Source organism: Colletotrichum costaricense (assembly GCF_030867565.1).
Source record: "Colletotrichum costaricense strain IMI 309622 chromosome Unknown Scaffold_20.1, whole genome shotgun sequence".
NCBI classification, from domain to species: domain Eukaryota; kingdom Fungi; phylum Ascomycota; class Sordariomycetes; order Glomerellales; family Glomerellaceae; genus Colletotrichum; species Colletotrichum costaricense.
This window is the reverse complement of record NW_026848249.1, coordinates 849,135-870,885: the sequence shown is the minus strand read 5'-3', so window position 1 is coordinate 870,885 and position 21,751 is coordinate 849,135. Positions and strand designations below refer to the sequence as shown.

At 54.0% G+C, this 21,751-nt stretch overlaps 9 protein-coding genes across 9 annotated transcripts, besides 1 other annotated feature; 4 read left to right on the top strand and 5 right to left on the bottom strand.

The window, feature by feature from the left end:
* Positions 1-115: 115 nt before the first annotated feature.
* Positions 116-3,570, bottom strand: CCOS01_14464 (TBC domain-containing protein; the record flags this gene model as incomplete). The annotated part of the gene is made up of 2 exons (XM_060462607.1): positions 116-3,052; positions 3,148-3,570. 2 exons carry the CDS (start codon positions 3,568-3,570, stop codon positions 116-118), a joined length of 3,360 nt encoding a protein of 1,119 aa, XP_060307092.1.
* A 1,937-nt stretch (positions 3,571-5,507) lies between these two features.
* CCOS01_14463 (uncharacterized protein) lies at positions 5,508-6,874 on the bottom strand (the record flags this gene model as incomplete). The annotated part of the gene is made up of 3 exons (XM_060462606.1): positions 5,508-5,835; positions 5,905-6,538; positions 6,625-6,874. The coding sequence occupies 3 exons, from the start codon at positions 6,872-6,874 to the stop codon at positions 5,508-5,510; spliced, it is 1,212 nt and encodes a 403-aa protein (XP_060307091.1).
* Positions 6,875-7,281: 407 nt separating this feature from the next.
* CCOS01_14462 (uncharacterized protein) lies at positions 7,282-7,527 on the bottom strand (the record flags this gene model as incomplete). Its single annotated transcript, XM_060462605.1, has 1 exon — positions 7,282-7,527. The coding sequence occupies one exon, from the start codon at positions 7,525-7,527 to the stop codon at positions 7,282-7,284; it is 246 nt and encodes an 81-aa protein (XP_060307090.1).
* Positions 7,528-7,846: 319 nt separating this feature from the next.
* On the top strand, positions 7,847-8,159 carry CCOS01_14461 (uncharacterized protein; the record flags this gene model as incomplete). Its single annotated transcript, XM_060462604.1, has 3 exons — positions 7,847-7,915; positions 7,998-8,076; positions 8,134-8,159. The coding sequence occupies 3 exons, from the start codon at positions 7,847-7,849 to the stop codon at positions 8,157-8,159; spliced, it is 174 nt and encodes a 57-aa protein (XP_060307089.1).
* A 143-nt stretch (positions 8,160-8,302) lies between these two features.
* Positions 8,303-8,383: a sequence feature (Short protein (CCOS01_14460, KAK1513518.1) was converted to a misc_feature.).
* Positions 8,384-11,671: 3,288 nt separating this feature from the next.
* CCOS01_14459 (endonuclease/Exonuclease/phosphatase) lies at positions 11,672-13,258 on the bottom strand (the record flags this gene model as incomplete). Its single annotated transcript, XM_060462603.1, has 2 exons — positions 11,672-13,013; positions 13,077-13,258. 2 exons carry the CDS (start codon positions 13,256-13,258, stop codon positions 11,672-11,674), a joined length of 1,524 nt encoding a protein of 507 aa, XP_060307088.1.
* Positions 13,259-15,415: 2,157 nt separating this feature from the next.
* On the bottom strand, positions 15,416-16,953 carry CCOS01_14458 (casein kinase I hhp1; the record flags this gene model as incomplete). Its single annotated transcript, XM_060462602.1, has 4 exons — positions 15,416-15,529; positions 15,639-16,168; positions 16,234-16,795; positions 16,942-16,953. The coding sequence occupies 4 exons, from the start codon at positions 16,951-16,953 to the stop codon at positions 15,416-15,418; spliced, it is 1,218 nt and encodes a 405-aa protein (XP_060307087.1).
* Positions 16,954-18,023: 1,070 nt separating this feature from the next.
* Positions 18,024-18,667, top strand: CCOS01_14457 (uncharacterized protein; the record flags this gene model as incomplete). The annotated part of the gene is made up of 2 exons (XM_060462601.1): positions 18,024-18,128; positions 18,254-18,667. The coding sequence occupies 2 exons, from the start codon at positions 18,024-18,026 to the stop codon at positions 18,665-18,667; spliced, it is 519 nt and encodes a 172-aa protein (XP_060307086.1).
* Positions 18,668-18,780: 113 nt separating this feature from the next.
* CCOS01_14456 (uncharacterized protein) lies at positions 18,781-19,092 on the top strand (the record flags this gene model as incomplete). The annotated part of the gene is made up of 1 exon (XM_060462600.1): positions 18,781-19,092. The coding sequence occupies one exon, from the start codon at positions 18,781-18,783 to the stop codon at positions 19,090-19,092; it is 312 nt and encodes a 103-aa protein (XP_060307085.1).
* Positions 19,093-19,470: 378 nt separating this feature from the next.
* CCOS01_14455 (uncharacterized protein) lies at positions 19,471-19,971 on the top strand (the record flags this gene model as incomplete). The annotated part of the gene is made up of 2 exons (XM_060462599.1): positions 19,471-19,634; positions 19,767-19,971. The coding sequence occupies 2 exons, from the start codon at positions 19,471-19,473 to the stop codon at positions 19,969-19,971; spliced, it is 369 nt and encodes a 122-aa protein (XP_060307084.1).
* Between the last annotated feature and the right edge of the window lie 1,780 nt (positions 19,972-21,751).

The following is a 21,751-nucleotide window of genomic DNA, read 5'->3' as shown; positions in this document are numbered from 1 at the left end:
CATGTGGGCTGTGGCCGTACCCACCTGCTTGCCGGGCGGAGCGAACCCTCAACGGATCACGCAAGCCGTGGTTCTTGCGTGCTTGCATGCTTGCGTACATGCGTAGAGACGTCGATCAGCCCTCAAATTCAACGACACCCTTGGCATTCGTCTCGCTCCGGTTTGTAGGCTCAATGTCCACGAGCTGTCCTTCCTTGCCGCTACCGTTGGCCCCAGCCTCGGCGTCTGCCCCGTCGAGAAGGTCACGGTCTTCGCTCCGTACACTCCGTCTCTCAATGTCCGCGCTTCCGCTGGCCGTGCCTTTCCTGATGCCGATTTCGACTCCAATGTCCGCATCGTCCTCTTCGTCTTCGACATCTCTTTGTTGCCCAGGCACGGCGTTCTTCTCCAGCTCCTTCTGAGCCTCCTCCATCCTCCGACGAACTTCTGCAGCCACACGCATTCCGTCCGTGACGATGTTGTCTAGTACACCGCGTAGACCACGGGTGGCCCCTTGAGCCGCAGGATTGAGAGCTGCGACGGGTGCACGTCCAAAGTTGAGACTGGAAAAGGTAGTAAGGGTTGATGTGGGTGTTGACACTGTTGGTAGACCCTCGATAAGGTGGAAAGAGGTCGGGAAAGATGACTCAAAGAATTGCTCAAGAAGTTCATCGGCGAGAACGACCATGCGGAACGTTGGCAGCGTCATGTGCAACGGGTTCGCAGGGTCCAAAGCAGCATTTGCCGCTTCTGACTGCGCCTTTGAGACACGTCGTTGTGACTGCCCTGCGGCAGGAGGCTTCTCTCCAGGAGGCGAGGATAGTGAGTCCGAGGACGACTTCTTTGCTTTGCTTGGGCTACCAGGAGGCGAATCCATGGCAAGTAGATCTTCTTCATCATCGTCGTCGCCGATGGCGAATGCCCCACTGTTCTCCGTAGATTTGGGCTCTTCCATTTCTTCTTCGTGGATTTTGTTGTTGGGGTGGTCGGGATCGGCATATTCGAAGCATCTTCTAATGAATGCGCTGACGCTGCCCAAGAACCTTTCGTTGGTTGAGATACCAGGCAGGCTTGGCTCACTGCCTTGGCCAGTCGGCGTGCTGAGCGTGAGCGTAGAGGCACTCGGGCTCAGTGTGCCCTCGAGTCCTCTTCTTGAGAGGAAGAGGAGCGCTTCGGAAATACGTAAGATGCCCTCACGGTCAACTTTACCATCGCCATCATCGTCGTAAAGCTCAAAGAAATACGTAATCGTTCCCATAATGTCCTTCTTGCCCTTGATCCTGGCGAAGCCCGACACTACATCAGCTAGTGTCAACACGCCGGCTCCGCTAACATCCCATTTTTTGAACAATTGCTGCATGAACTCGTGATCGGCAGGTTCTGGGCCCGACCCCCATGGGGAAAGGAGGCCGTTATTTTGACGACGGCTTGTGTAGGCATTTCTGTCCTTATCGGCGAATGTATCGCGGCGCGGCGTAGTGGGTGAGTCGGACATCGCCCACTTTGCCATGTTGGCGAGGAATTCTCTAAATGCATCGTAATCCATCAGACTGGTGCTAGCACCAAGGGCCACTCGCCCCTTTTCAACGTGTTCATCGCTGGGTTCAAACACATCTCGCGCTCTAGGCCGTGCGTTCTTTGCACGACGTTGTTTTTCCTGCTGAATAATGCTCTCTCGCTGTTGTCTCTCGTACAAGATTGTATAGAAGCGATCGTACAAGGCGCCCAGCTCCTCCGTGGCAAGGAGTTTGCTGTCGGGGCCCAAATTTCGGAGGGCTGTTCTCTTTGCGAAACTCTCAATGTTGCTCAGTACGGCATCCTTGTTCTTCAACCGCAGATCCGTAATACTGCTGTGGGTGATACCCGAGAATTCCTTGAATGCCACCACCATTAACTCTTGGAACTTGGTCACGGCGCGCAGCTTCGGGTTCTCCGACTTGGGGTGTGCCGACTCGTCGAGACGAGCAAAGTAACCCTTGAGGATGGAGATGAAGGCGCCGTCATCTGTGGCATCCAAAAGCTCCTCGCCGTTGATTCTCAAAATGGCGAGTCCTATTTGGAACAGAACTTTCGGTCCCTCGACGAAGAAGACGTCCAGAACTCGGAAGGCGAAAACCAAGGGCATCGAGTTGATGTATAGTGACAAGAACCAAGGCAGTGAAACGACTGAAAGTTGTACGTCGCTCTTTACCAGATGTTCCCACAAGATAGGCATGGTCTTCTCGACTAGTGACTCAAACACCTTTTGGTCCAACAAAGTTCCGTACATTGTCGTAGAGTAGTATCCTGGTACCAGCCTGTCGCACATGGACGACAGTAGGAAGAAGGCCTGCGTCTCCGACATGTAGATGAGCAATGCCGCTACTACAATGTTCATGGCCTGGCAGTATCCGACATCCGGGTTCACCCAGCTGTAAGCCGTAAGCACACGGCGGAGACGGCCGATGCCCTCTTCGCTCTGGAATCCAGGATACTCTGGCAAGCTTCGATTCAGATCCTTTTCGATCTCGTCAATAGCGAGGGACTCTTGGCCTTCGTACTTGGCTAGTGTTTCGGCGTACAGTGTCGGGTGCTCGAGTCGGAGGTAGATTGATCCAGACGTCAACTCCCAAGTCTCACCTCTCAATCGATTAGGCAAACCAACACGGATGAGCTTGTGGAAGGTCGGCTGACGGATGAGCGTCATGTTTCGCCCGTTGTCGCGCAAGTATTCGGCCCAGAGACGCATCTTGGCCCTGTCGCGGAGCTTCTTTGGGTCTCCAGGATAGCGGAAGAGCATGCCTAGGCCGGCGTCGGGCGGGCTCGCATTCTTTTTGTCGTCGGATCGGAGGAGGTACTCGGAGTAACACTCGCTGGTGACCTTTTTGTATTTGCCAACATTCCCAACGCCGGCCCTCAGTCCTTTTTTCAGGCCGTCGCAGAAGCGCTCGCAGCCCTGGCGGGTACCGGCAAGGTGTATCGTGATCCTTTGTTCCCTAACATCCTTCTTATCCTTGTCGGGGACGGCTTCCTTGTCCTTGTCCTTCTTCTCTTGCTGATTGATGCCATTCCATGTGGTAATCGCCAAGGCAAACTACGTGGTAGAGCAGCATGTCAGTTCATGGCCTTGCGGGGGATGGAGCACGGACTGTTGTCAATGTCACAACCCGGAGTTTGGAGCAACCTTACCTGGAATGTCTGGCTGTTCAACCTCTCCACCCTTCTGATGGCGCAGAGGGGAAAGGTGAAGCCATTTCCACTGGGGCCTCCGCCATGTGTTTGGCCGGTGAAGGCAGAGCTTGTTGAGGTGCTGGCGCCCTGGACGAAACTGGATGGGGTAGTGGAGAAGCACATGTAGCCTTCAGACAGGTGTAGCTTGCCAGCGTAGTGGTAGCCTCGATCGTGGTCCTTGCCTCCATAGGTGGCATTGGCGGGCGGGATGGTCAACTCGGCATTGATCTCGTACAGCGGCGTCTGGGTACTGGGTAGGCGGAACTGGTTCTGGAACAGCGATGACTTGGATGGGTTCTTGTCCGAGTTGGTCAGGTTCAGCCCTTGGGTCGGGTCGACCAACTGCTGTGCCTTCTGCACGAGACTGGATAGAGTGAACATCCTGATGCTGTTGCACTCAGCTGGTCATGTCGGGGAGTGGTATCGTAAGGGGAGCGCGAATCGAAGGGCTCGGCTTGGGCCGGATGGATACAGATTCGCGGGATGCGTAAGGCAAGGTCGGCTCTTGGTCGACGGCTTGCAGACTTGGAAGGGTGAGGGTGGTTCGAGCCTAAAACGAGGTGCTGGCTGCCGAAGGAGTGAAAGGAGCTTTGGCGTCACAGCAAATGAATGGATGGTTCTTGAAGCATCAGTACGCCTCGAGACTGAAATGCAGTTGTTCGATTCGGTGTTCGGAGAGAGAGTATGTGTGTGGGATTTCGTTGGATGATTTGATGGGGAGAGAAGCAGTAAGCAGCTGCGGGCCAAAGGTCGGGACTGGAGCTGAATGCAATACAGTGGATAGTTGGAGAGGTTTCCCGCCAAGGATTCCGTCTATGCCCAGAGGGTCACGGTACGTACCCACCCTACCTTTTCTGAGCCCGTCTGCCCTATCTGAACTGCTAGTGACCTGCAGCTGTGGCAGCCCACCTGCACCACTCACACCTTACCTCCCACCTCCCTAACGCTTCCCACCTGGGCGACTTTAGGTGCTCGTGAACGGCAGTCAGGCACCTTAGCAACCTACCTCACCTGGCAAGGTGAGAGGCTTGCTACCCCTAATCGGACTGCACGGGAGGCACCTCATAGTGGGCGGCGTGGGCGGTTCGCAGCCCGGCAGTCCCCTGCAGAGGGGTAACCCCTCTGCACCTTATTTGCAACCCGCCTGCGCCGACCATTCTTAGGTCATGGCACTCCACCTCTTCCGTCAGTCTCATTCTCATCTCACCCATTAAACTCACCCGGCTACTCCCTCTTTTCCCCCTTTACTCAGCGAGAGGTCACACACACCTATACACACTTTTGGTTTGCAACCCCTTGATCTGCCTTGCCTTTTCCGCCGTACGGATATGATGGCATTTATCCCACCTTGGACATTCCAGTCTGGTTGACCCTTCAGATCAAGTTGAGATGATGTCACTTCCTTCCCTATGGCCCTCACCAAGGCCTTCACTACAACAAAGAGCCTCATCAAACTGTCCGACACAAAACCCGATTGCTGGGCTATAACCAAAATGAGATACAGGTGAGATGAGTCTGGGAAAGGGAACGCATCGTCTGGCTCAGGTGACGTGAGATTGGCCCATCACCAGAGTGACAATCCACGAGCATGTGTCATGCCCAACTCGGCTAGCTCCCCAAGGAGCTGAGACACTCACCCATGCTGTCATTGGCCTTGCCAGGACTTTTGGTCGGTGCTCACGGGGGCGCTCTGACAACCTGGTCAGCCATCTCAGGTCGGGCAGCACGTTGCGATTTGCTCGTGTCTTTTGACTTGCTTCTTTCTGTGATGGCACGGCATCTCACTTGCATATGGGCACTGGGGCAACAGGAAGAGACAACAACCGCCGGTCATGACTGCGATGCCTCATATGGACACGAAAATCCTCTTCTATTCCTTGATCGGAGTATCTCCTACCTCCGAAAGACAAGGTTCCAGAGTTCCTGAATTGCCCCCGGTACAGGCTGGCTAATTCTCCAATCGTAATCTAACGCCTTCAAATACCCGAGTGAAATGGGGTGGGAAAAAAAAAATCAATACCCAGCGATGCCTACCTTATCCAGGGTTTGACCAGCAGAATTTCCCTCACACACATATTCCAGACCGAAGCCTAGCAGCTTCTTCCCCCCATGCCCAAGCTCTGCCTCTCTCGAGCGACACTGAATGGGCCGCTCATTCTCTTGATCCTCGCTACCAAGTCTCATGCAGTACAGTTACAGGTTGGAGTATCATAACAAAAAACATGAAAGAATTACGGAGACCAACTCCTCCGAGTAAAGAACAACTCCGAACGCATGATTCATACAATGATGGGTAGAAAAGATTGACAAAGCTTGCGTCAAAAGTCCTTAAAGTACTGGTCGTACTTCTGGACCATGTCCTCTGTGTATGGCTCCCTCTTGCCGTCGTCCTCGGGGTAAATGTCGAAGCATTGCGCATCGCCGGGGTATCGAATCGGTGGGATGATGGGGCCTCGCACTCGTCGGTGGTACATGTCGTCCCAGTTGACCCCTCGGAAGAAGGGGTGTTCTTTGACCTTGGCTGCTCCCCCGCTAACGTTGCCTAGTCGTCGGGATCGGTCTACTGTGCAGAAGGATCTGATCAGATCTTGAGCTTCGGCTGATACTGGCGGGTCATGAGGGAACATGACGGGCTTCTCGACAATCCTGCCAAGTTTGTTAGTGGCTACTGCAATGAGAAAGAGGGAGCCTGCCGACCGCTGCGGTGTAACTCACTGCTTGTAGATCTCGATTGGGTTCTGGTGCCAGAATGGCGGGTATCCGGTCAAGAACTCGTATATCAGAATGCCCAGCGCCCACCAGTCCACCGCCGTCGTGTGACCTTTGTTATGGATCACTTCCGGGGCGAGGTATTCGGGGGTGCCGCAGAGTGTGTAAGTCTCAATGGGCTGCCCTGAGCTATTGCTCAGCCTCTTTGCGAAGCCAAAGTCGACCAACTTGATATGGCCGTCGCCATCCAGGAGAAGGTTTTCGGGCTTGAGGTCACGATACGCGACACGGCCTTGTTGCTCGTGAAGGTACTCCAGTACTAGAACAATCTCTGCAGCGTAGAAGCGCGCCGTCTCCTCCTCGAAGCGCCGGAACTTGCGCAAGTAGCTGAAAAGCTCGCCGCCGGGGACGTAGTCTAGCAGCATGTACAAGTGATCGCGGTCGGCGAAGGAGGAAATAAGATTTGTGATGAAGGGGTGGCCGGCAACATCGCCGAGAATTAGACGTTCGTGACGGACGTGGTCGATCTGCTTCAGCTTGATGACCTCTGTTTTCCGCAATATCTTCAGCGCGAAAACGGTATCGCGCTCCTCTTCAGTCGCATTTGCCGGGCGCACAAGACACACCCGAGCAAACGTTCCTGCACGGTTAAGGTCCATGGTTAGCAAACGGTATTCCGAGACAAGGCAGGTGCAGCGAGACATGGGGGAAGGGGCGCAAACGAACCAGTTCCAAGCGTTCTTACAACGCGAAAGTCCTGAGGAGTCAACTTCCGGCTCGCAATAGGTCCGGCTCCAGCATCGGAATGTTGTTGCGCCTGAGCCTGAGCCTGAACCTGAGTGTGGCCATTACTGCTACTGCCTCCGCCCATCATCTTGGACAAGCCTCCGCCGACCTGGTTCGACAGGGGGTTCGCATGCGCAACGGTAGCCGCCATATTATGTATTTTTTTGTTGATGGCTGCTATTCCCGTCATATAGAGTAGGGGGTATTCGGTTCGGATCTGAAAAATTGTTTGGTATGGTTATTCGTTCAGCTTGACAGCACGTCGATCGTCACCATCACGGCCCGAAAAGGTGGTCGGGTCGAATAAGGCAGGTCAAGGTCGACCAGTCGTCGTGAGGTTGTTAGATGGGTGAAGAAGGAAGGAAATAGGTTGTATTTCGTTGCGCCCCGTGAGGTGAGTGGTCAATGGGAAGGAGTTGTGGTGGTGGAAAGGGGTTCGATTCGGATCGAGGCCTCGTCTGGTGCTGGGTCTAGGCCCAGGACTGGGGATGGATATGTGTGGTTCGGAGCTGTCGAACTGGAGCTGGCGGGAAGACACGCCGTACCGTTTCTTCCCCTGGGGCGACTGACCACTGCTGCTAGAAATGGATATCGAGGTCAAGTACCCGCGAGTGGTTCGTTCGCGACGTTTGATATGGGCGAGGGTAGGATATCGTTCCTCTCCCGGTCGTGCTCTGTGTCTGTATTGGGATCGGTAAGGTAAGGTATGTGGTGGGAGGAGAGCACGTCTTCCACTCTTTCTCGTTGGTGGTAACCTTTCAGGAAGAGGAAAACCTTCAGATGAAAGGGCCGTGGCAATGACGAAAGGCAGGCAGAATAGACAGCTACATACGGTAGGAGCATTTATGGGGCGGACCAGGAAGGAGGGAGGAGGGAGGGGCAGAGCGCGACTACTCCGTACTTGCTGCTTCAGAGCCCTCTGGCTATTTGCTGCTTCAAATGGCAGGGACCGCTAGGTTGTGATTGCCGGGATGGGACGTGGAACACCACGTTATGGGCAGGCAAGAGGCGTGGGTTCTTGGCTTCTTTGCTACCCGACAACACGGGGGTACCCTCCCACGCCGCCCACTTTCGCTCCTTCCCACTTTGCGACCGCGATACCTCGTGATACCTTGACCGCCCTCTACCATGCCTTGCACACCACAGCCCAATGTGAGGCAAGATGTATCCCGAGTACCTCCTTTTCTCACTCACCGCGTGGACAAGTACAGCGTACTTACTGAGGTGCGCAGTAAGGTGGAAGGCCGTGTGGATGTGGACTTGCATTGTGTGGATGGGTCGGTCGCTCCTTCAACCTGCACTTGTAACCTCACCAACAGCAGCACTTTGACATGTTTGCCGCCTTTCTCAATTTCTTACAGCCTGTCCAATCCCAATCCACGACTGTCATTCGTAAGTACACTCACTACCTACCTTGGGCACGTTCGCAACGCTTAGCCACCCGGCCAGATACTGCAGCAGAACGCAGTAGGTAGAGTCGATGGAGAAACAAGTCTCGACTATGCAGCTTTGCAGCGGGTGCGGCGTGTAATCCAGCGGAACCACCGACATGGTCTTGCCTCTTTGGGAGTAGCCTCCTGTCCACCCGGTGGAAATCCGGGGACTCACTCTTCTGCCCATGTCTCGACTCGGCCCGCCTCGGCCACACTCGCACTCCTCTTCTTCTTCGTCTTCTTCTTCCAGTCTTTCTCGACGCTGACAGTCGATTCCTCGCGTGGCCCCCCTACCAACACCTCGCTACGACCATTCCATTCCGTCTGGAACATCCGCCTGGGACCGTCAGCTACGGAGGCTGTCCGTCATCCCCACATGGCACCGCTTCAGCTCTGGGCTCTGGCACTCAGCTCGCATCACAGCAGTATTACGGGTTAATAATACTCGACCCCTTTCTTCATGACCCATTCGCCTCTTTCTGCAACATTCGTCAACAGCACCGACCAGCTATTTCGCTTTGTTCATCACACTGAAATCTGTCCCGCCAGTCTCACCCACCTACGGAAGTACTCTTCTGCCGTCTCCCTCCCATCCCCAGACGAAGAAAGCTCCGCCGCCCCCTGTTGACTGACCACCTGTACTTGGATTTGCTGATATCAGCCCAGATATCGCTTACACTCCTAAGCAGATGCTGATACGCTCTCAATCCGATGTCGTCCACGATCAGGCACCCTGACTCCCACATCCGAATAAATCTCCGAAGCCCTGGGACGCCCTGGGACTGTGGGTTTTTTCATCCTCTATTTTTCCAGGGGCCTTTCGAGACTTCGTACTTGTTAGATATAGAGCTTTCCGAGGCAACAAAAAAACGTCCATGTCCACCGCTCTAATCCAGAGCCCGAACCACAGCGGACAGTCTCCTAGATTCGTATTGGCCTGCCTCACCTTTGCCATATACCCTTCCGTCATTGATCGGTCTCCATTCTCCTGGTTCTTCCGTAGCGCCCACCTACGGCGTTCCGTCGGCCAAAAAACAAGCGGCGGCGATATCAAGCTCTGTCTCCCTCACCATACCACCGTGGCGTAGCAGATGTGGCTGCCACAGCCAAAGAAAGGTGGCTCTGACGCGGCCTCCGGACGTTTAAGAGCCGATGAAAAGACGGTAAAGGCAAAAAAAGGAGACATAACACTAACTGACAGAGACAGTCTTAGGCTACGGCTGATGGAGGCGTCGCTATTGAATAAACAACCGTTGGCGTTGCTGCTCCCCCGAGGCTTTCATCGCATCCAAGACATCCAGTTTCGCACAGGGCCGCCTCATGGTCAGTCAGATCTCGCCCAGGCCATGCGGAATCCGGTCCCGCGGGGAGGGAAAGGGCCTGATCAGTGATACACCTTGCATGCAAGCGACTCTTATCGGCGGCTATGACGCAACGTCTCGATCTCATCCCACCTCTCGCCCACACCTCAGCTCGCTCATTGACACTGACTTTTCCGAGCCAACAACCGTTACGATATGCTTTTCGGCTTCGCAATCCGAGCCGTTTCTACCACGGCCTGGCAAGTCGACCACGTGTTATCCGCGGTACGGGGAAGCATAGCCGCTCTGCCATACTCAGCACCACAATAACCTCTACTGGATCTTGATATCTCGTCATAGCCGAGCTTAAGAATTACACCATAAAATCAATCTCAGGAGAGTTTGTCCGACAACATGTCAAAATTGGCAATTCGACGGGCCACGAAACCTTGGTATGCCGGCAACCAGTCAATCAGAAACACATCACTGAGATCCTCACCGGCCTTTCGTCAGCGCCATGCGGCTTGGCCTGGGTCTTGCTTCCTTTACGTCCTTGACATGAGTCGCGCCCATGCCTGAGTGCGGCGAGGGCCCGACGGTTATGTCACTTCAGCCCCCAACAAACCGCTCTCTGCTCCTCTCAGTGAAAATTTCTCCCTGTTTTCCAGGTCGTCCGGCCGGCAGTGTCTGAAATAAGCACCAATTTCCAGCCCCGAGTACAGAGATGAAGATGTTCATTGTTGAGGTGGCTCGCGCCCCGTTCGCTTCCGAGGATCGCGGCGTTCGTCGCACGCCAGATCTCGATTGTCTACAGCAGTCTAGTGCGTTTCGAAAAGTCCTTTGACGTTCGGCGTAGGCGTAAGGCTGAAATGAGCTTCCCATCACGCTCGATTGGGGCCTTCGGTCTCAGAGTCCTGATCCGGCGATTTATCGGATCAACTAGCGCTTTACATGTCGCCCAGACGAACCTCATGTCTGCTGAGAAGCCTCGCCTGTTTTGGACTCTGCTCCGTGCGTAATACTCCCGGCTTTCAAGGTCTTTCTTCGGAGCCCAAGTGGATATTAAGCACAACTCTGAAAGCTCTTTGTGAGTTCAGGTGCACTCTGCCACGCCGTGGTTGTCTTGGCAGAGTTCCGGCCGGGCCGCCGAATGCGAGTGCAACGCCATACTGAATTACCGATTCACCAGACAGATATGCATCGTCAAAAACGTGTCACGAGTTACGAGATGCCAAGCCAAACCCCAAGTCTTGCCCGAGCCTCACAAGTAGGAATTCGACTCCAAGTAGTCTTGAACATAAGTCATTGTCACCCAGTCGATGTTATTTCTCCAACAGATACAGTTCTCAAATTCTTGATGGAGGGCTTCCGCGGAGACGCGCGGCTAAGAAAAGGTATCCGATCTAGCAAAACTCGAGAGCAACATTCATGCCTCCGGAGCTGTCCCTTTACATCTTCTACCACCGGGAAGTGACCATGAAATGAACAACCCGAGCCGGAACCCGGGACCCCTCTTCATTCCTTTTTGTCCTATTCCTGTCTCTCCTGTCCCTTCTCTGAAATCTAGACAAAAGAAACCCTCGTCTCGAGCTGCCTTTCAAACTAGTCTCGGGATAACCCTTGCAAGCCCCATCTCAAGTCCCGGTCTTCGACCCGCGTCCCGGTGGTCTGGGAAACACATACCCCATCTCCAACGCCACGACGCCGCTGACGAAAACGAGCACCTTTCCATTTTGTCGGAAACACTTTGACTCGCGCCCCGTGTCAGCCGGATATGCCATGGCATGGCCCGCTTACCTCCCTTGCTCCCCCTCGAGATCTGAAGGATGGTGTCGATAGATGGTTCATGCTTGGCTAAAGAAGCTGACTGTTCGTCGTGGTCTGATTGGCTTATGGTCTTGTTGACATGAGATATTGGACCAAGTCAATTGTGGCTGAGCCACCAAGATCGGATAGCAGACAAACATCGTTCAAGGATACTCATATACGAGAACCGAAAAATCTTGATCGGATCTATAGTTCAGTTCGAGTTCATGATGCGTTGTAACTAATGCTCCGCTCTAAAAACCAAAAACCCGCTCGCGGTTCCTTCAACCCCGCCCATCGCTGGGAGCCATCCCCGAATCCTTCGCGTTGAACGTGTACGTACATGAAGGTCCAAACGACAAACAAGGCCAGGGTATATCTTCAAGTCCCACTACGTCGCCTCCCTCTATGCTGCATTGCTGGCTCAAGCCTTCGGCTCAGCTCAGCTCAGCTCAGCCACCAGATACCTGCGCCCACAGCCAACAGTGTGGCTAGTATCATCGCCCCCTGCTTAGTAGACCACAGGAACATGCTCCAGCCAACAAGGACTTCCTTCCGTCTTGCTGCCGCACGTCGCTCCCAGGCCTCCGGGTCGATGGCTACCGGGAGAACGAGGCGGGGATCCACGGCATTGGACGTGGGGGCTTCCGTCGATGAGCGGACCAGCTCCTTCTCGGTGAGGAGGGGAACGGCAGCTCTCAGAAAAACGGCCCTGTGATCTGAGCTGCGGACTACGGGCATGGCGTCGTAGATCTTAACGTCGACCTTTTGAGGCTTGGTCTTGACCCACGAAGGGACGTCCAGGTACAAGATGCGATCCGTCCAACCAGGGTATCGGTGAGGTGCAAACACCCAAGGCACGTCCTCCACACCATCGACCTTCAGGCGGGTGTCATCTTGGGGCAGGACGTTGTATTTGTAGGTCGGAGGGAACTTGACTTCTGCCTCGCTCATGCCGTGCAACGTGCGCCCTGCCTGTCGTTCTCTCGTGAGCTGGTCCAAGGCGAAGAAGCGGGAGTAATGATGTTCGCTGTCGGGGTCGAGGCTGGGAAATGTCGCCATTGGCGGCGGGCTCGTTGTTGAGATGCGATAGTTGAGGTCGCCACCGACAAAAAGATGGGAGCTTGGCTTGAAGACGGATATCTCCTGTAGCCGTTCCTGAAGTGCGAGCGTTTGTGCTTGATGCTCGTCGTGCAACAAGTGCACTGCTTCATCTCTGGCACCCTCAGCCTGGCCCTCTCCATGTGTAGGAGTGGTTGGCTTATTCTTCTTCGGGTGCAGAATATCTTCCGGGTTCTCGAATGTCAGGCCACGCATGATGGTCGCCCAGTTGGCATTTCGCCTCGGCAGATTCCACTCCATTGCCGCAAGGTGCGTAGCTACGAAGGTGAGCTCCGTCTCCTTTTTCCCACCTTCGGTCGTCGTGCCCTCATACAAGACTCTGAGCGCCACAGCGCCCTTGTTGCCCATTTCTGCAGCGCCAAAGCCCACCTCCGCCTCTTGCACACGCAGGATCGACTCGGGGTTCCGCGCAAAGAGCATAATGGCCGTCATACCGATATTACGAGTCCGGATCAGGGTGTAAGGTCGCACAGGTGTAGGAGCGGTGGGCTTGACCAGTATCGTCTCATCGTCGGCTCCATCATGACTGTCGGCGTCCGAGGTGGGACTTTCGTTGGTGTATCTGGTCGCAGCGAGGTTCAGGGCTTCCTCGAAGCGCGTGAGGTACGGGCTGAGAAAGTAGCCGCCGATGAAAGAGTACGATAACGGCGCGAATTCTTGTAAGGAGCTGGTAGGAGGTAATCTGGTCAGCTTTGTTACACCCAAGGGGGCGGCAAAACGCTGCACTCACAAGACAACAACCTCTGGGAGGGGAGTCGCGCTCTGCTTGAAAGCTGTGTGGAGGTTTGACGCAAAGACGTGAGTGTCGATAAAGTTCTTGGCGCAATTGAACGTTAACATGAACAGGTCGAGCGTCGAGGGAGCCATCTTGTCGGCGGGTGCGGTGGAGTTGACGTCGACAAGGGTCGCCATCGAAGCTCTGTCGGAGGTAATAGCCGCCGATGACGATTATCGAGTTGGTGTGCTGGGATTACTCGGCTAGAGGTGGCCTACCTTGTTAGTCAGCTCTCTACCCCTCCTCTTTCCAAGAGCACAATAGGTATGACGAGCTGGGAAGTTCACGAGACAAAGTGATAAAACTGAGTGAATGTTGAGAGAGTATGAAGAAGAAGTCGAGTAGTAGATATAGGAGGAGACCATAGAGTTGGCAAGAGCGCACACGACTTCAGACCACTTGACATTGTCCCTTGTCCGTCCTCACCAAGATGGTTTGGCAGGATCGCCTGAGAAGTGTTGATTAGGTGGGTTGCAAGTGCGGTCAACACTCACTCAGCCACGCGCTAGCTGCCCGGTAGGCTGTAGCTGCCCAGTAGCTTTCAAATGGCATTGATCAGAACGAGACAAGCTCACGCCAACTGCCCCGCTCCCAAGCTTGATTCTTGCCAGAAACTCACAGAGAGAGAGAGTGACTGCCAAATGCCAAAGCCGACTTCATGTGCAAGCTACAAGATGATGATTATGAAGTTAAGGGGAGGGAATGAGGGATCCTTCAGGTTGGGGAACATCCCTGACACCCCTCGACGTCCCAACACTCGTCATGTACTCACCTAAGAGAGTCAGTCCAGTTCAGCTTTGCAGATGGCAAATGTTGGTGTAGGATGGGAAACTTTCATCGTGATGCACGACATTACTGAGTACGATAAGAATATGCCGCGATGATTCGAACATACCTATATATATGCGGATATACTTTGCACCTGACGACATCCATTTGGTACTGCTTCTCTCGTTTCATGCAGTCAGCTGGTCGACGTGCCCTGCGAAATGGAACCAAGCGAAGCCGCACCTGACCCGTTGAGCCAACCAGTCTCATGACTTGATATCTTTCTCACATCCAAGTCTACAAGTTTTCCGCAGTCACATCATGCAGATGAGTATGCCTCTTTACGCATCACAGTCAAGATCGTATCCCGAGAGAATACTAGTGCTGTGGCTGTTGTAGTGGACCTGCAGCATTTACACCGCCATATTCACAAATTGCAAGAGAAGAAAAGTCGCGCGACAATGTTAAATTGAGAAACTACCATGCGTATGTTGGTTGGTTCCGCTGCCCTTCGACATGCCTACAACTACCCGTGCTCTGCCTCCACCATATGCAAACTTGCCAGGCCGGTGAAAGCCCGCGGATGATGGAGGCGCAGTGTTGATAGTCCAAGCACCAGCGTTCTGAGGTCGACAATCCGCGTTGACTGCCAACGCAGACAAGTAGACGTTGTCAACATCCCAGAACTTTGCTAGACCGTCTCCTAGAGCCCATAATAGTTGCCAGAGACCAGGTTTGGCGACTAGTCACCTAGTTCCTAGTTTCCCCCACGTGCAATGTCGGAGCAACGAATTCCCAACCAACCGAACCGAACCAAAAGCCAAAGAAAAGATGCCGCACTCTTCCTCATTAATTTTGCAACCGTCATTCCCTTGCCGTTCCTTGTCTTTGCCGACTTAATGATCGTAGTCCTTGTCAGACAGTGTCGGCAGGCCTGATACTTCGCAAAAGTTTCTCTCTCGTGATCGACCCCTCACCTAACGACCTCCCCAGAAGCGGGCCTCGACGCGTGATTGACCAAGTGCGAAGCCTCGAATGAAAATCAACTCGTAATGCGCATAATCGGAAGGAAAAGTAAGAGGAAAAGAACAGAAGGAAAAAAGGAAAAGTCCGTCGGTGAACGCAGCTCCAACGCATCGACCAGGTGCAAGGTGCTAAACCGAGGCACTCAAGTTGGGGGTGGGGGAATGTCTCGCGGGGCGGCCCGACGACGGTGCCTCGCAAAGTTGAGGTACCGGAAGTGCCGTTCGAGTTCTTCCTACCATGGATATCGAACCATAGAGCTTCGGCAGCAAGGTCTACCGGGGCGTCTGTGAAATCGAGAGTCCTGTTATGAAGAATCGAGTCATTCGTGAAATCAACCCAAATATGTCGAAGAACGAAGTTGAGAATGCGTAAGGAGAATGCGACCAGTTCGCGTGGCAAGGCGTATCATCAAAGAGACCCTGCTGGTGAGCAGAACCCGTACCAATCGTGATGTCTGAGAGCCATGCCACGGAAGGGATGAAGCCAGTAAGCCGGTCTGGTCATACTCCAACGTGTTGGACAGAAAGCATGTGGTTACCGCCGTCGAGGATCACTTCGGCAGAAAGGAACTTGAACCATATGCTGGACTTGCGCCCTTCGTAGACGAGCGCAAACTAGATCATCGTCCACTAGGTCAGCATGCGTTTGTCAGCAACGGGTTCAACAGCCAGTGGTCGATGAGCTGCTTGGGCGATCAACTTACATCCTGTCACTTCCACCGACGGCACGGTTGGTATCTGGGGTGTTTACACCAGCACCAGATCCTCGTTCAATCACTTTGCGGCGCGAGCTGGGAAGGGCGTTAGGCTTATTAGCGCCAGGCTGAGGGGTCGGCTGACCAGCAGTAGCGGCGTTCGTGCGAGATGCCCGCGCCTTTTCATCCTCCTCCTGAGTGGCTCCTGCAGCCTGAGCAATTGCCTGAGCATTCTTCTGGTACTTGTAGACAGTCCAGTCGAAGACGTAGTCGTACTGGAAGCCCTCGCGGACGAAGAGATCACGGAAGATCTTGCGGAGGTAGCTGTAATCGGGCTTGTCGTCGAATCGGAGGGATCGGGTGTAGTTGAGGTAGATGGCGAATTCGTTGGGGAAGCCGCGGCAAAGGACCTCGGTCGGGGTGGTCATCTTCTTCTCCATGATGCGGTCGTATTTCTGCTTCTTGGTAGCGGCCTTAAGTCCCTGCCAGGGAAGGGATCCACGGCAGAAGTAGAGCATGACGTAGCCCAGGGACTCCATGTCGTCACGGCGAGATTGCTCTGCGAAGCTGTCAGTGGCCAGGAGGAAACGGAAAGGGGTTTGGGTGCGTGGAAAGATAACATACCGACACCCAAGTGGGTGTTGATGGAAGCATAACGGGCGGTTCCGGTAAGGTTCTTGTTCTCTCTGTAAGGGATGTGGAAGTGCGTCTTGGGGTCACGGTACTTCTTGGCCAAACCAAAGTCGATAACGTTGACCTGGTTGCCACGCTTACCAATACCCATGAGGAAGTTGTCGGGCTTGATATCACGGTGAATGAAAGACTTGGCGTGGATGTACTCGATGCGAGAAATCAGCTGATCAGCGAGAAGCAGCACGGTCTTGAGGGAAAATTTGCGGTTGCAGAAGTTGAAGAGATCCTCCAAACTGGGTCCGAGGAGGTCAAGGACCATGGCGTTGTAGTCGCACTCGGTACCGAACCAACGGACAAAGGGAATACCGACACCGCCGGCCAGGGACTTGTAGACTCTGGCCTCATACTCAAGCTGGGGGTGCTTGGCCTTGACGCTCTCGAGCTTGATGGCAATCTCCTCGCCGGAGATGATGTTGGTGCCGAGGTAAATATCACCGAAAGAACCAGAACCGATCTTGCGACCGATGCGGTACTTGTTACCGACACGAAGATCCTGCCAATTGTCGTTAGCCATGTGCAATGACAGTTGGAAGCAAGCGGCTCCATCGACAGATTGGGCCCTTTCAACAAGAGCATATATAGCTCCTGGCAAGACTGTGCCCAATGTCGAATAGAACCGACCGTCGACTATCCACTTACCATTGTGGTCATCTTGACTGATGTGCTGACTCTGCACCTTTCGGATGCAGATTTTGGTTGGTAGGTCGGGTGTCGATCGACGGGTCAGAGTTTTAATCGACAACGAAGCGATGGGCTGGGTAGAATCGAAGAATTAGTATTGATGCATGAGACAATAGAAGGCTTCGAACTGTGCCGTTGGAGCGATGGAGGTATGTGAGGACGTTGTGAGAACAGGAATAAGTGGGAAAGTTGAAGAGTGGATAGAGTTGGTCGAGGCCTTGGAAGAGAGGATTGAATGAGGCAAAGCTCGGATCCACCGCCAAAACCCACGGTCAGCCCGAGGCTAGGCTGGGCAAAACAGAGGAAGAGTGAACCCCAGACAGAGGGAGAGGGAGAGGGGTGAAGTCCGACAAGGCAACGATTGTCGACGGATTGAGGATCAAGGTAGTCGAAAATTGAGGGAATATAGCGAAAGAGGAAGAATAGGCTCACCTGTAGAGGGTTTGTACGTATGTGTTGTCGGGAGAGGTGGAAGGAGTCGTGTGTGTGTGAGATGGTTTGATGGTACCTATGTGACGAAAGAGGTGAACGGGGTCAGTATGGGCTCTTGAAAGTCAAGATGAGTAGAGGGGGGGGCGGATGGATTGATGGGGGCCGGGAGGGGGTAATTTGTAATTGATGCTGATGCTGATGGGAATGGAAAATGGATGCGTACCTTATCCTCAAATGCCAACGAAGCCGTGTCCAAAGTGAAGGGGACAGAGACGATGTGCTGTTCGGGCAAGAAGCCTTTGGCAATCAAGGGCTCGTGAAAGAGATCGTGGGGTGAAGAAAGGAAGAGTAAGGCAGGAAGGAGGAGGGTGAGAGAGGATGGGAAGAGGGTACCTTAATGGGATGGGAGCCCAAAAGTGGAGGCGACAAGGCAAAATGGAGAAAAGCACCACCTTCCTTCCCTCAGGCGCTCTTACCTATCTTACGGAGTACTTTAGGTACTTCTCATCTTCTCAAGGACTGGGCGACACGCGAAGGGCGAAGGAGGGCTGGCGGCGGGCAGCGGGCGGCGGACCACCTCACTGGGGCGGACAGGCGCTGGGTGCTAAATGGGACACGGAGACTGGACGGGGGAAATAGAACCAAGGAAGAAGGCACGAAGGAGACGAGGTATCCGTGGTACCTACCTTACTCTGTGGGCCGCAGTTGCGCAGGTAGGTGCCTTCCAAAGGTACCTTACCTACCTACCTTACTTACGGTAGGTACCTATGTTGGGTACCTTAGATGCTGAGCCTGAGAATCTAGGTAAGTACCCCCATTGTCGAAAATCCGGTGGCAGGTACATACCCTTGCACGCCAATTCTGCCGAGAGCCGCACGTACCCTCTCCGTGCTCGTTCCCTCCAGCCCAAGGTCCGAATACCTGCCTTCTACCTGCGTTCGGGTGGCCTTCCATCCCCTCTCCCACACGGCATTACATAAGGCATCTTCCATTAATTATGCTGGACGATACGGGCAGCAACCCGACACAGCAAGCCTTCTTTTTCGGTGCCAACTTGCTGGTTCGTAGTTACCCGTCCGGCCGTCCACCCGTCCTCAACCTGGCAAGTCTCTACCGGTATTCTGACCATACTACGGAGTACCCTGTCATCATCAAGAACGTCAGCTCCAACTTGGACTATCCGTGTTGTCTATTCAACCATTCATCAAATTCAACAATCGAGCTGTCCACCTGGCTTGACACCGCCTCATGAAGCATCTCTTTGCCTCAAGATTCGTATGCCGGCTCCAGTAACCAAACTGGTCTGTGGCCTCAGCCCGCCAGCGGCCAGCATCCTGAGCTCCCGTACTTCCGCGCTTGTCGCAGATGCCATGCCCTGGTCGCTTCAGCTCACATCACCTCACCTCTCACGTCACCCCAGATAAAGAAATACCGGCACAGAAAGCGAGCCAAGTACGACATCACAAAGGCACAGCTTTACCCAAATCCTCTTTACCAAGGCATACCGGCATACCGACACCAAGCTACATAGACCAAACACAGCCGCCGCGGCTCAACCACTACAATTGCGACACTCGTCACATCCTAACCGGTCAACCGAGCCCCGAGTACCGTACGCATAGGCTGATCTGTGGTCTGGCCAAGCACCAGCTCATCCTCATCTTGAGCCCATCTTGAAATTGGAACACCGCATTGGCCATGCAATTCAATGCAATGAACCTCTCTCCGCCGGGGTCACTGGACAACGACGGGGAAATACCTGGTCGAGACATGTAGGCCCCTCGCCAGCCCGACATGGAGTCCCACGGTCCACCCGCCCAACGTTCCACCGCTCCAAAGGGGGAAATTTCGAAGCCTGAAAACCGCTACCGCCGCCCCCAACCCTTCTCTCCAACACCCAAGAACCCTGTCTAGAATCACTACTTTCGGAAGACGAGCTTGCAGGCTTGCAGCAGTCTGGGTACTGACCCTACTCTGTACTTCCGAACTTCGTACGGAACGAACGCGAATTGAACACGCCCAAATTCTCAATGGGGGCCCTCTCAATGACACGGAATGATGCGAGAGGGGCGACACCATGACGGCGGCAAGGACCCTGAACCGACCACTCAACCCACCGTACAGATACTCTGTGAATTTTTCTTGAAAGGAAACCTGCCGATCTCCGACCTCAACGCTCTTTGCTATGGAGAGTCTGCCGCGGAACAGCTTTCAGAGCTGTAGGACATGTCTGGCACCGGTTCTTCTTCAGCATTCCCAAGTTAGGCAGGGCTATCGTCATCGCAATAATCCCCAGATGCACCATGTAACCAGGCGGCTTCCTTTGAGATAACATACCAAACTGCAATCAGCACCGACGCAAAGTATCACCTGCAGCCAACCAAGACCCATCTGTCGCCGGGCTACGGCTACGGATACACGCAGGGCGCGAACCACCACATCTTCAGGATCCTTGCCGGAACATCCCCCCTGAAGCGATGCTTTCAGCTTCCCACGACGGACCGCAACGAGCTAAGGTACGGAGTAGAGACATCGGGCGTGCGCCCTTACAAGTGAACCTTGTCAGATTTCTCCTCGATTGAGTCGACTCGTCTTGCCATTTGCGTGTCAGCATCAATCTGGATTTCACCAATCTGCAACTCAAAGGCCTTTGTCATGCCAATTTCAACGGTAGCCGGCATATAAGTCCTGGACCAATATCACAACCTCCTAATTCTACATTGCCGCATTTACCAGTAACCGCTACTAATCCCTCAGGTGACACTGCTCCCGCCAGAGTAGGATGCGCTAATCACCAACCGGCGAGAGCCTCACCGCTCTTAGTCCTCTCCCCCGCAACGAGACCACGACGCTCGAGCCCACCAGGAAAAATAACTCCAGACTGTCGGTCAGGAGACCAGTCATAAATCGGACGGTCGAGGGCACCAATGCTGCAAGATCGAGATGCCTATTTTCAGTATCCTACAGGGGCTAACCCCTCCAGCCTCAATTCGATATCATAATGCATAGGTGAAAATGGCCATACCTCAGAAGCAAGCAAGCACCTTTGGATGGCAAAATCATCGGGCTCGGAGGCATAGGTACGAGAGTCAGCACAGTACCACCTCCTTCGTCATGCAACAACAGCCTCTCGGGTGTCGCTGCTGACATCCGAGATATCAAGTTCCGATACCGAAAGGCCCCCTTGGCCATCTCCCCTTAAAACAGCAAAGGATCTCCCGCAAGAGGCAGTTACAAGGGAAGCTCTCCTCGGTCCCTCCACCCCTCGCCTACGATGCACAAAAGAGAATGAATGACCTGCAATGCAACCGCCCATCGTATCGTGAGCAGCATCTCATCTCTGGCGGTGCCGCCTTTCAGATGCGCCGTGCGCTAGAGGAGCGCTCTGTGGCGTTAGATGGGGCCAAACGCCATGGAAGCTATTCGACGTCGCCCACGTCACTCTTGTTCCAGGTCTTTCGGTCTGCCCCGAATAAGGAGCAAGTCAGACTTGAAAAATCTTGATTGCAGAGCAAATTGAGCAAACAAAATAGCATTTCAGGGCCTGATCAAGATTTTTTTGAGGGCCCAGTGTGGCAGCCAAAACCTGGATTTTACCCTCAGCGTGGCCGAAGCTCGCGACTCAGACGTCCGAACCGTCCGCTATTCAGCCAACTGTGTCCGAGTTGGGCACCAACCTTTGGACAGCGATCCCCAGTTCTAGTTGGCTCTCTCTCCGAGCAATTGGGCTGTATCCCCGACCCTACACTCCCTGCCTCCCGACGGTACTGCCCCGCGAGTGCTTGCCAATTGTCGGAAACTACGCATGGAGTGCACAGTTCAGGATGACTTATCCCATGATGGATGCTCACAGAGATGCCATGGCCATTCGGCAACGTTTAGAGCCGCCCTCTGCCAGCATGATTCTTTGATGGCCACTTGTCATTCACCACCACTTGTAACTGAGTCACGGTCTTGGGGTCGTAACAACACCAGCGCTTTGTTGGTCTTGAATGGGTGCAATGCTGCAATCGGCATTAACAAAATTGGGAGGCCGCGGAAAGGCATTTAAATGCCTCTTCCGAGTCTCCATATCTTATCGGCTGTCAGTTGTGAGTAAGCGTGCCTCAAACCCCGGAAGGCAGCTCCAGTGACTTGCATATCGACGTCCTAAATTAGAGACGTTCGAGAAGCGGCAAATGGTGGATAGAATTCTGGAAGCTCACCGCCGTTAGCGGCGCTATGGTGCGCCCTGGCTACATTTCGATACATTGGGCCGCACGTACGTCTCGAAACAGGAGACGGTCCATCACGCCGTCTCCGTAGTGTCAGCTCAGGAATGTCACTCGTTCCTCCA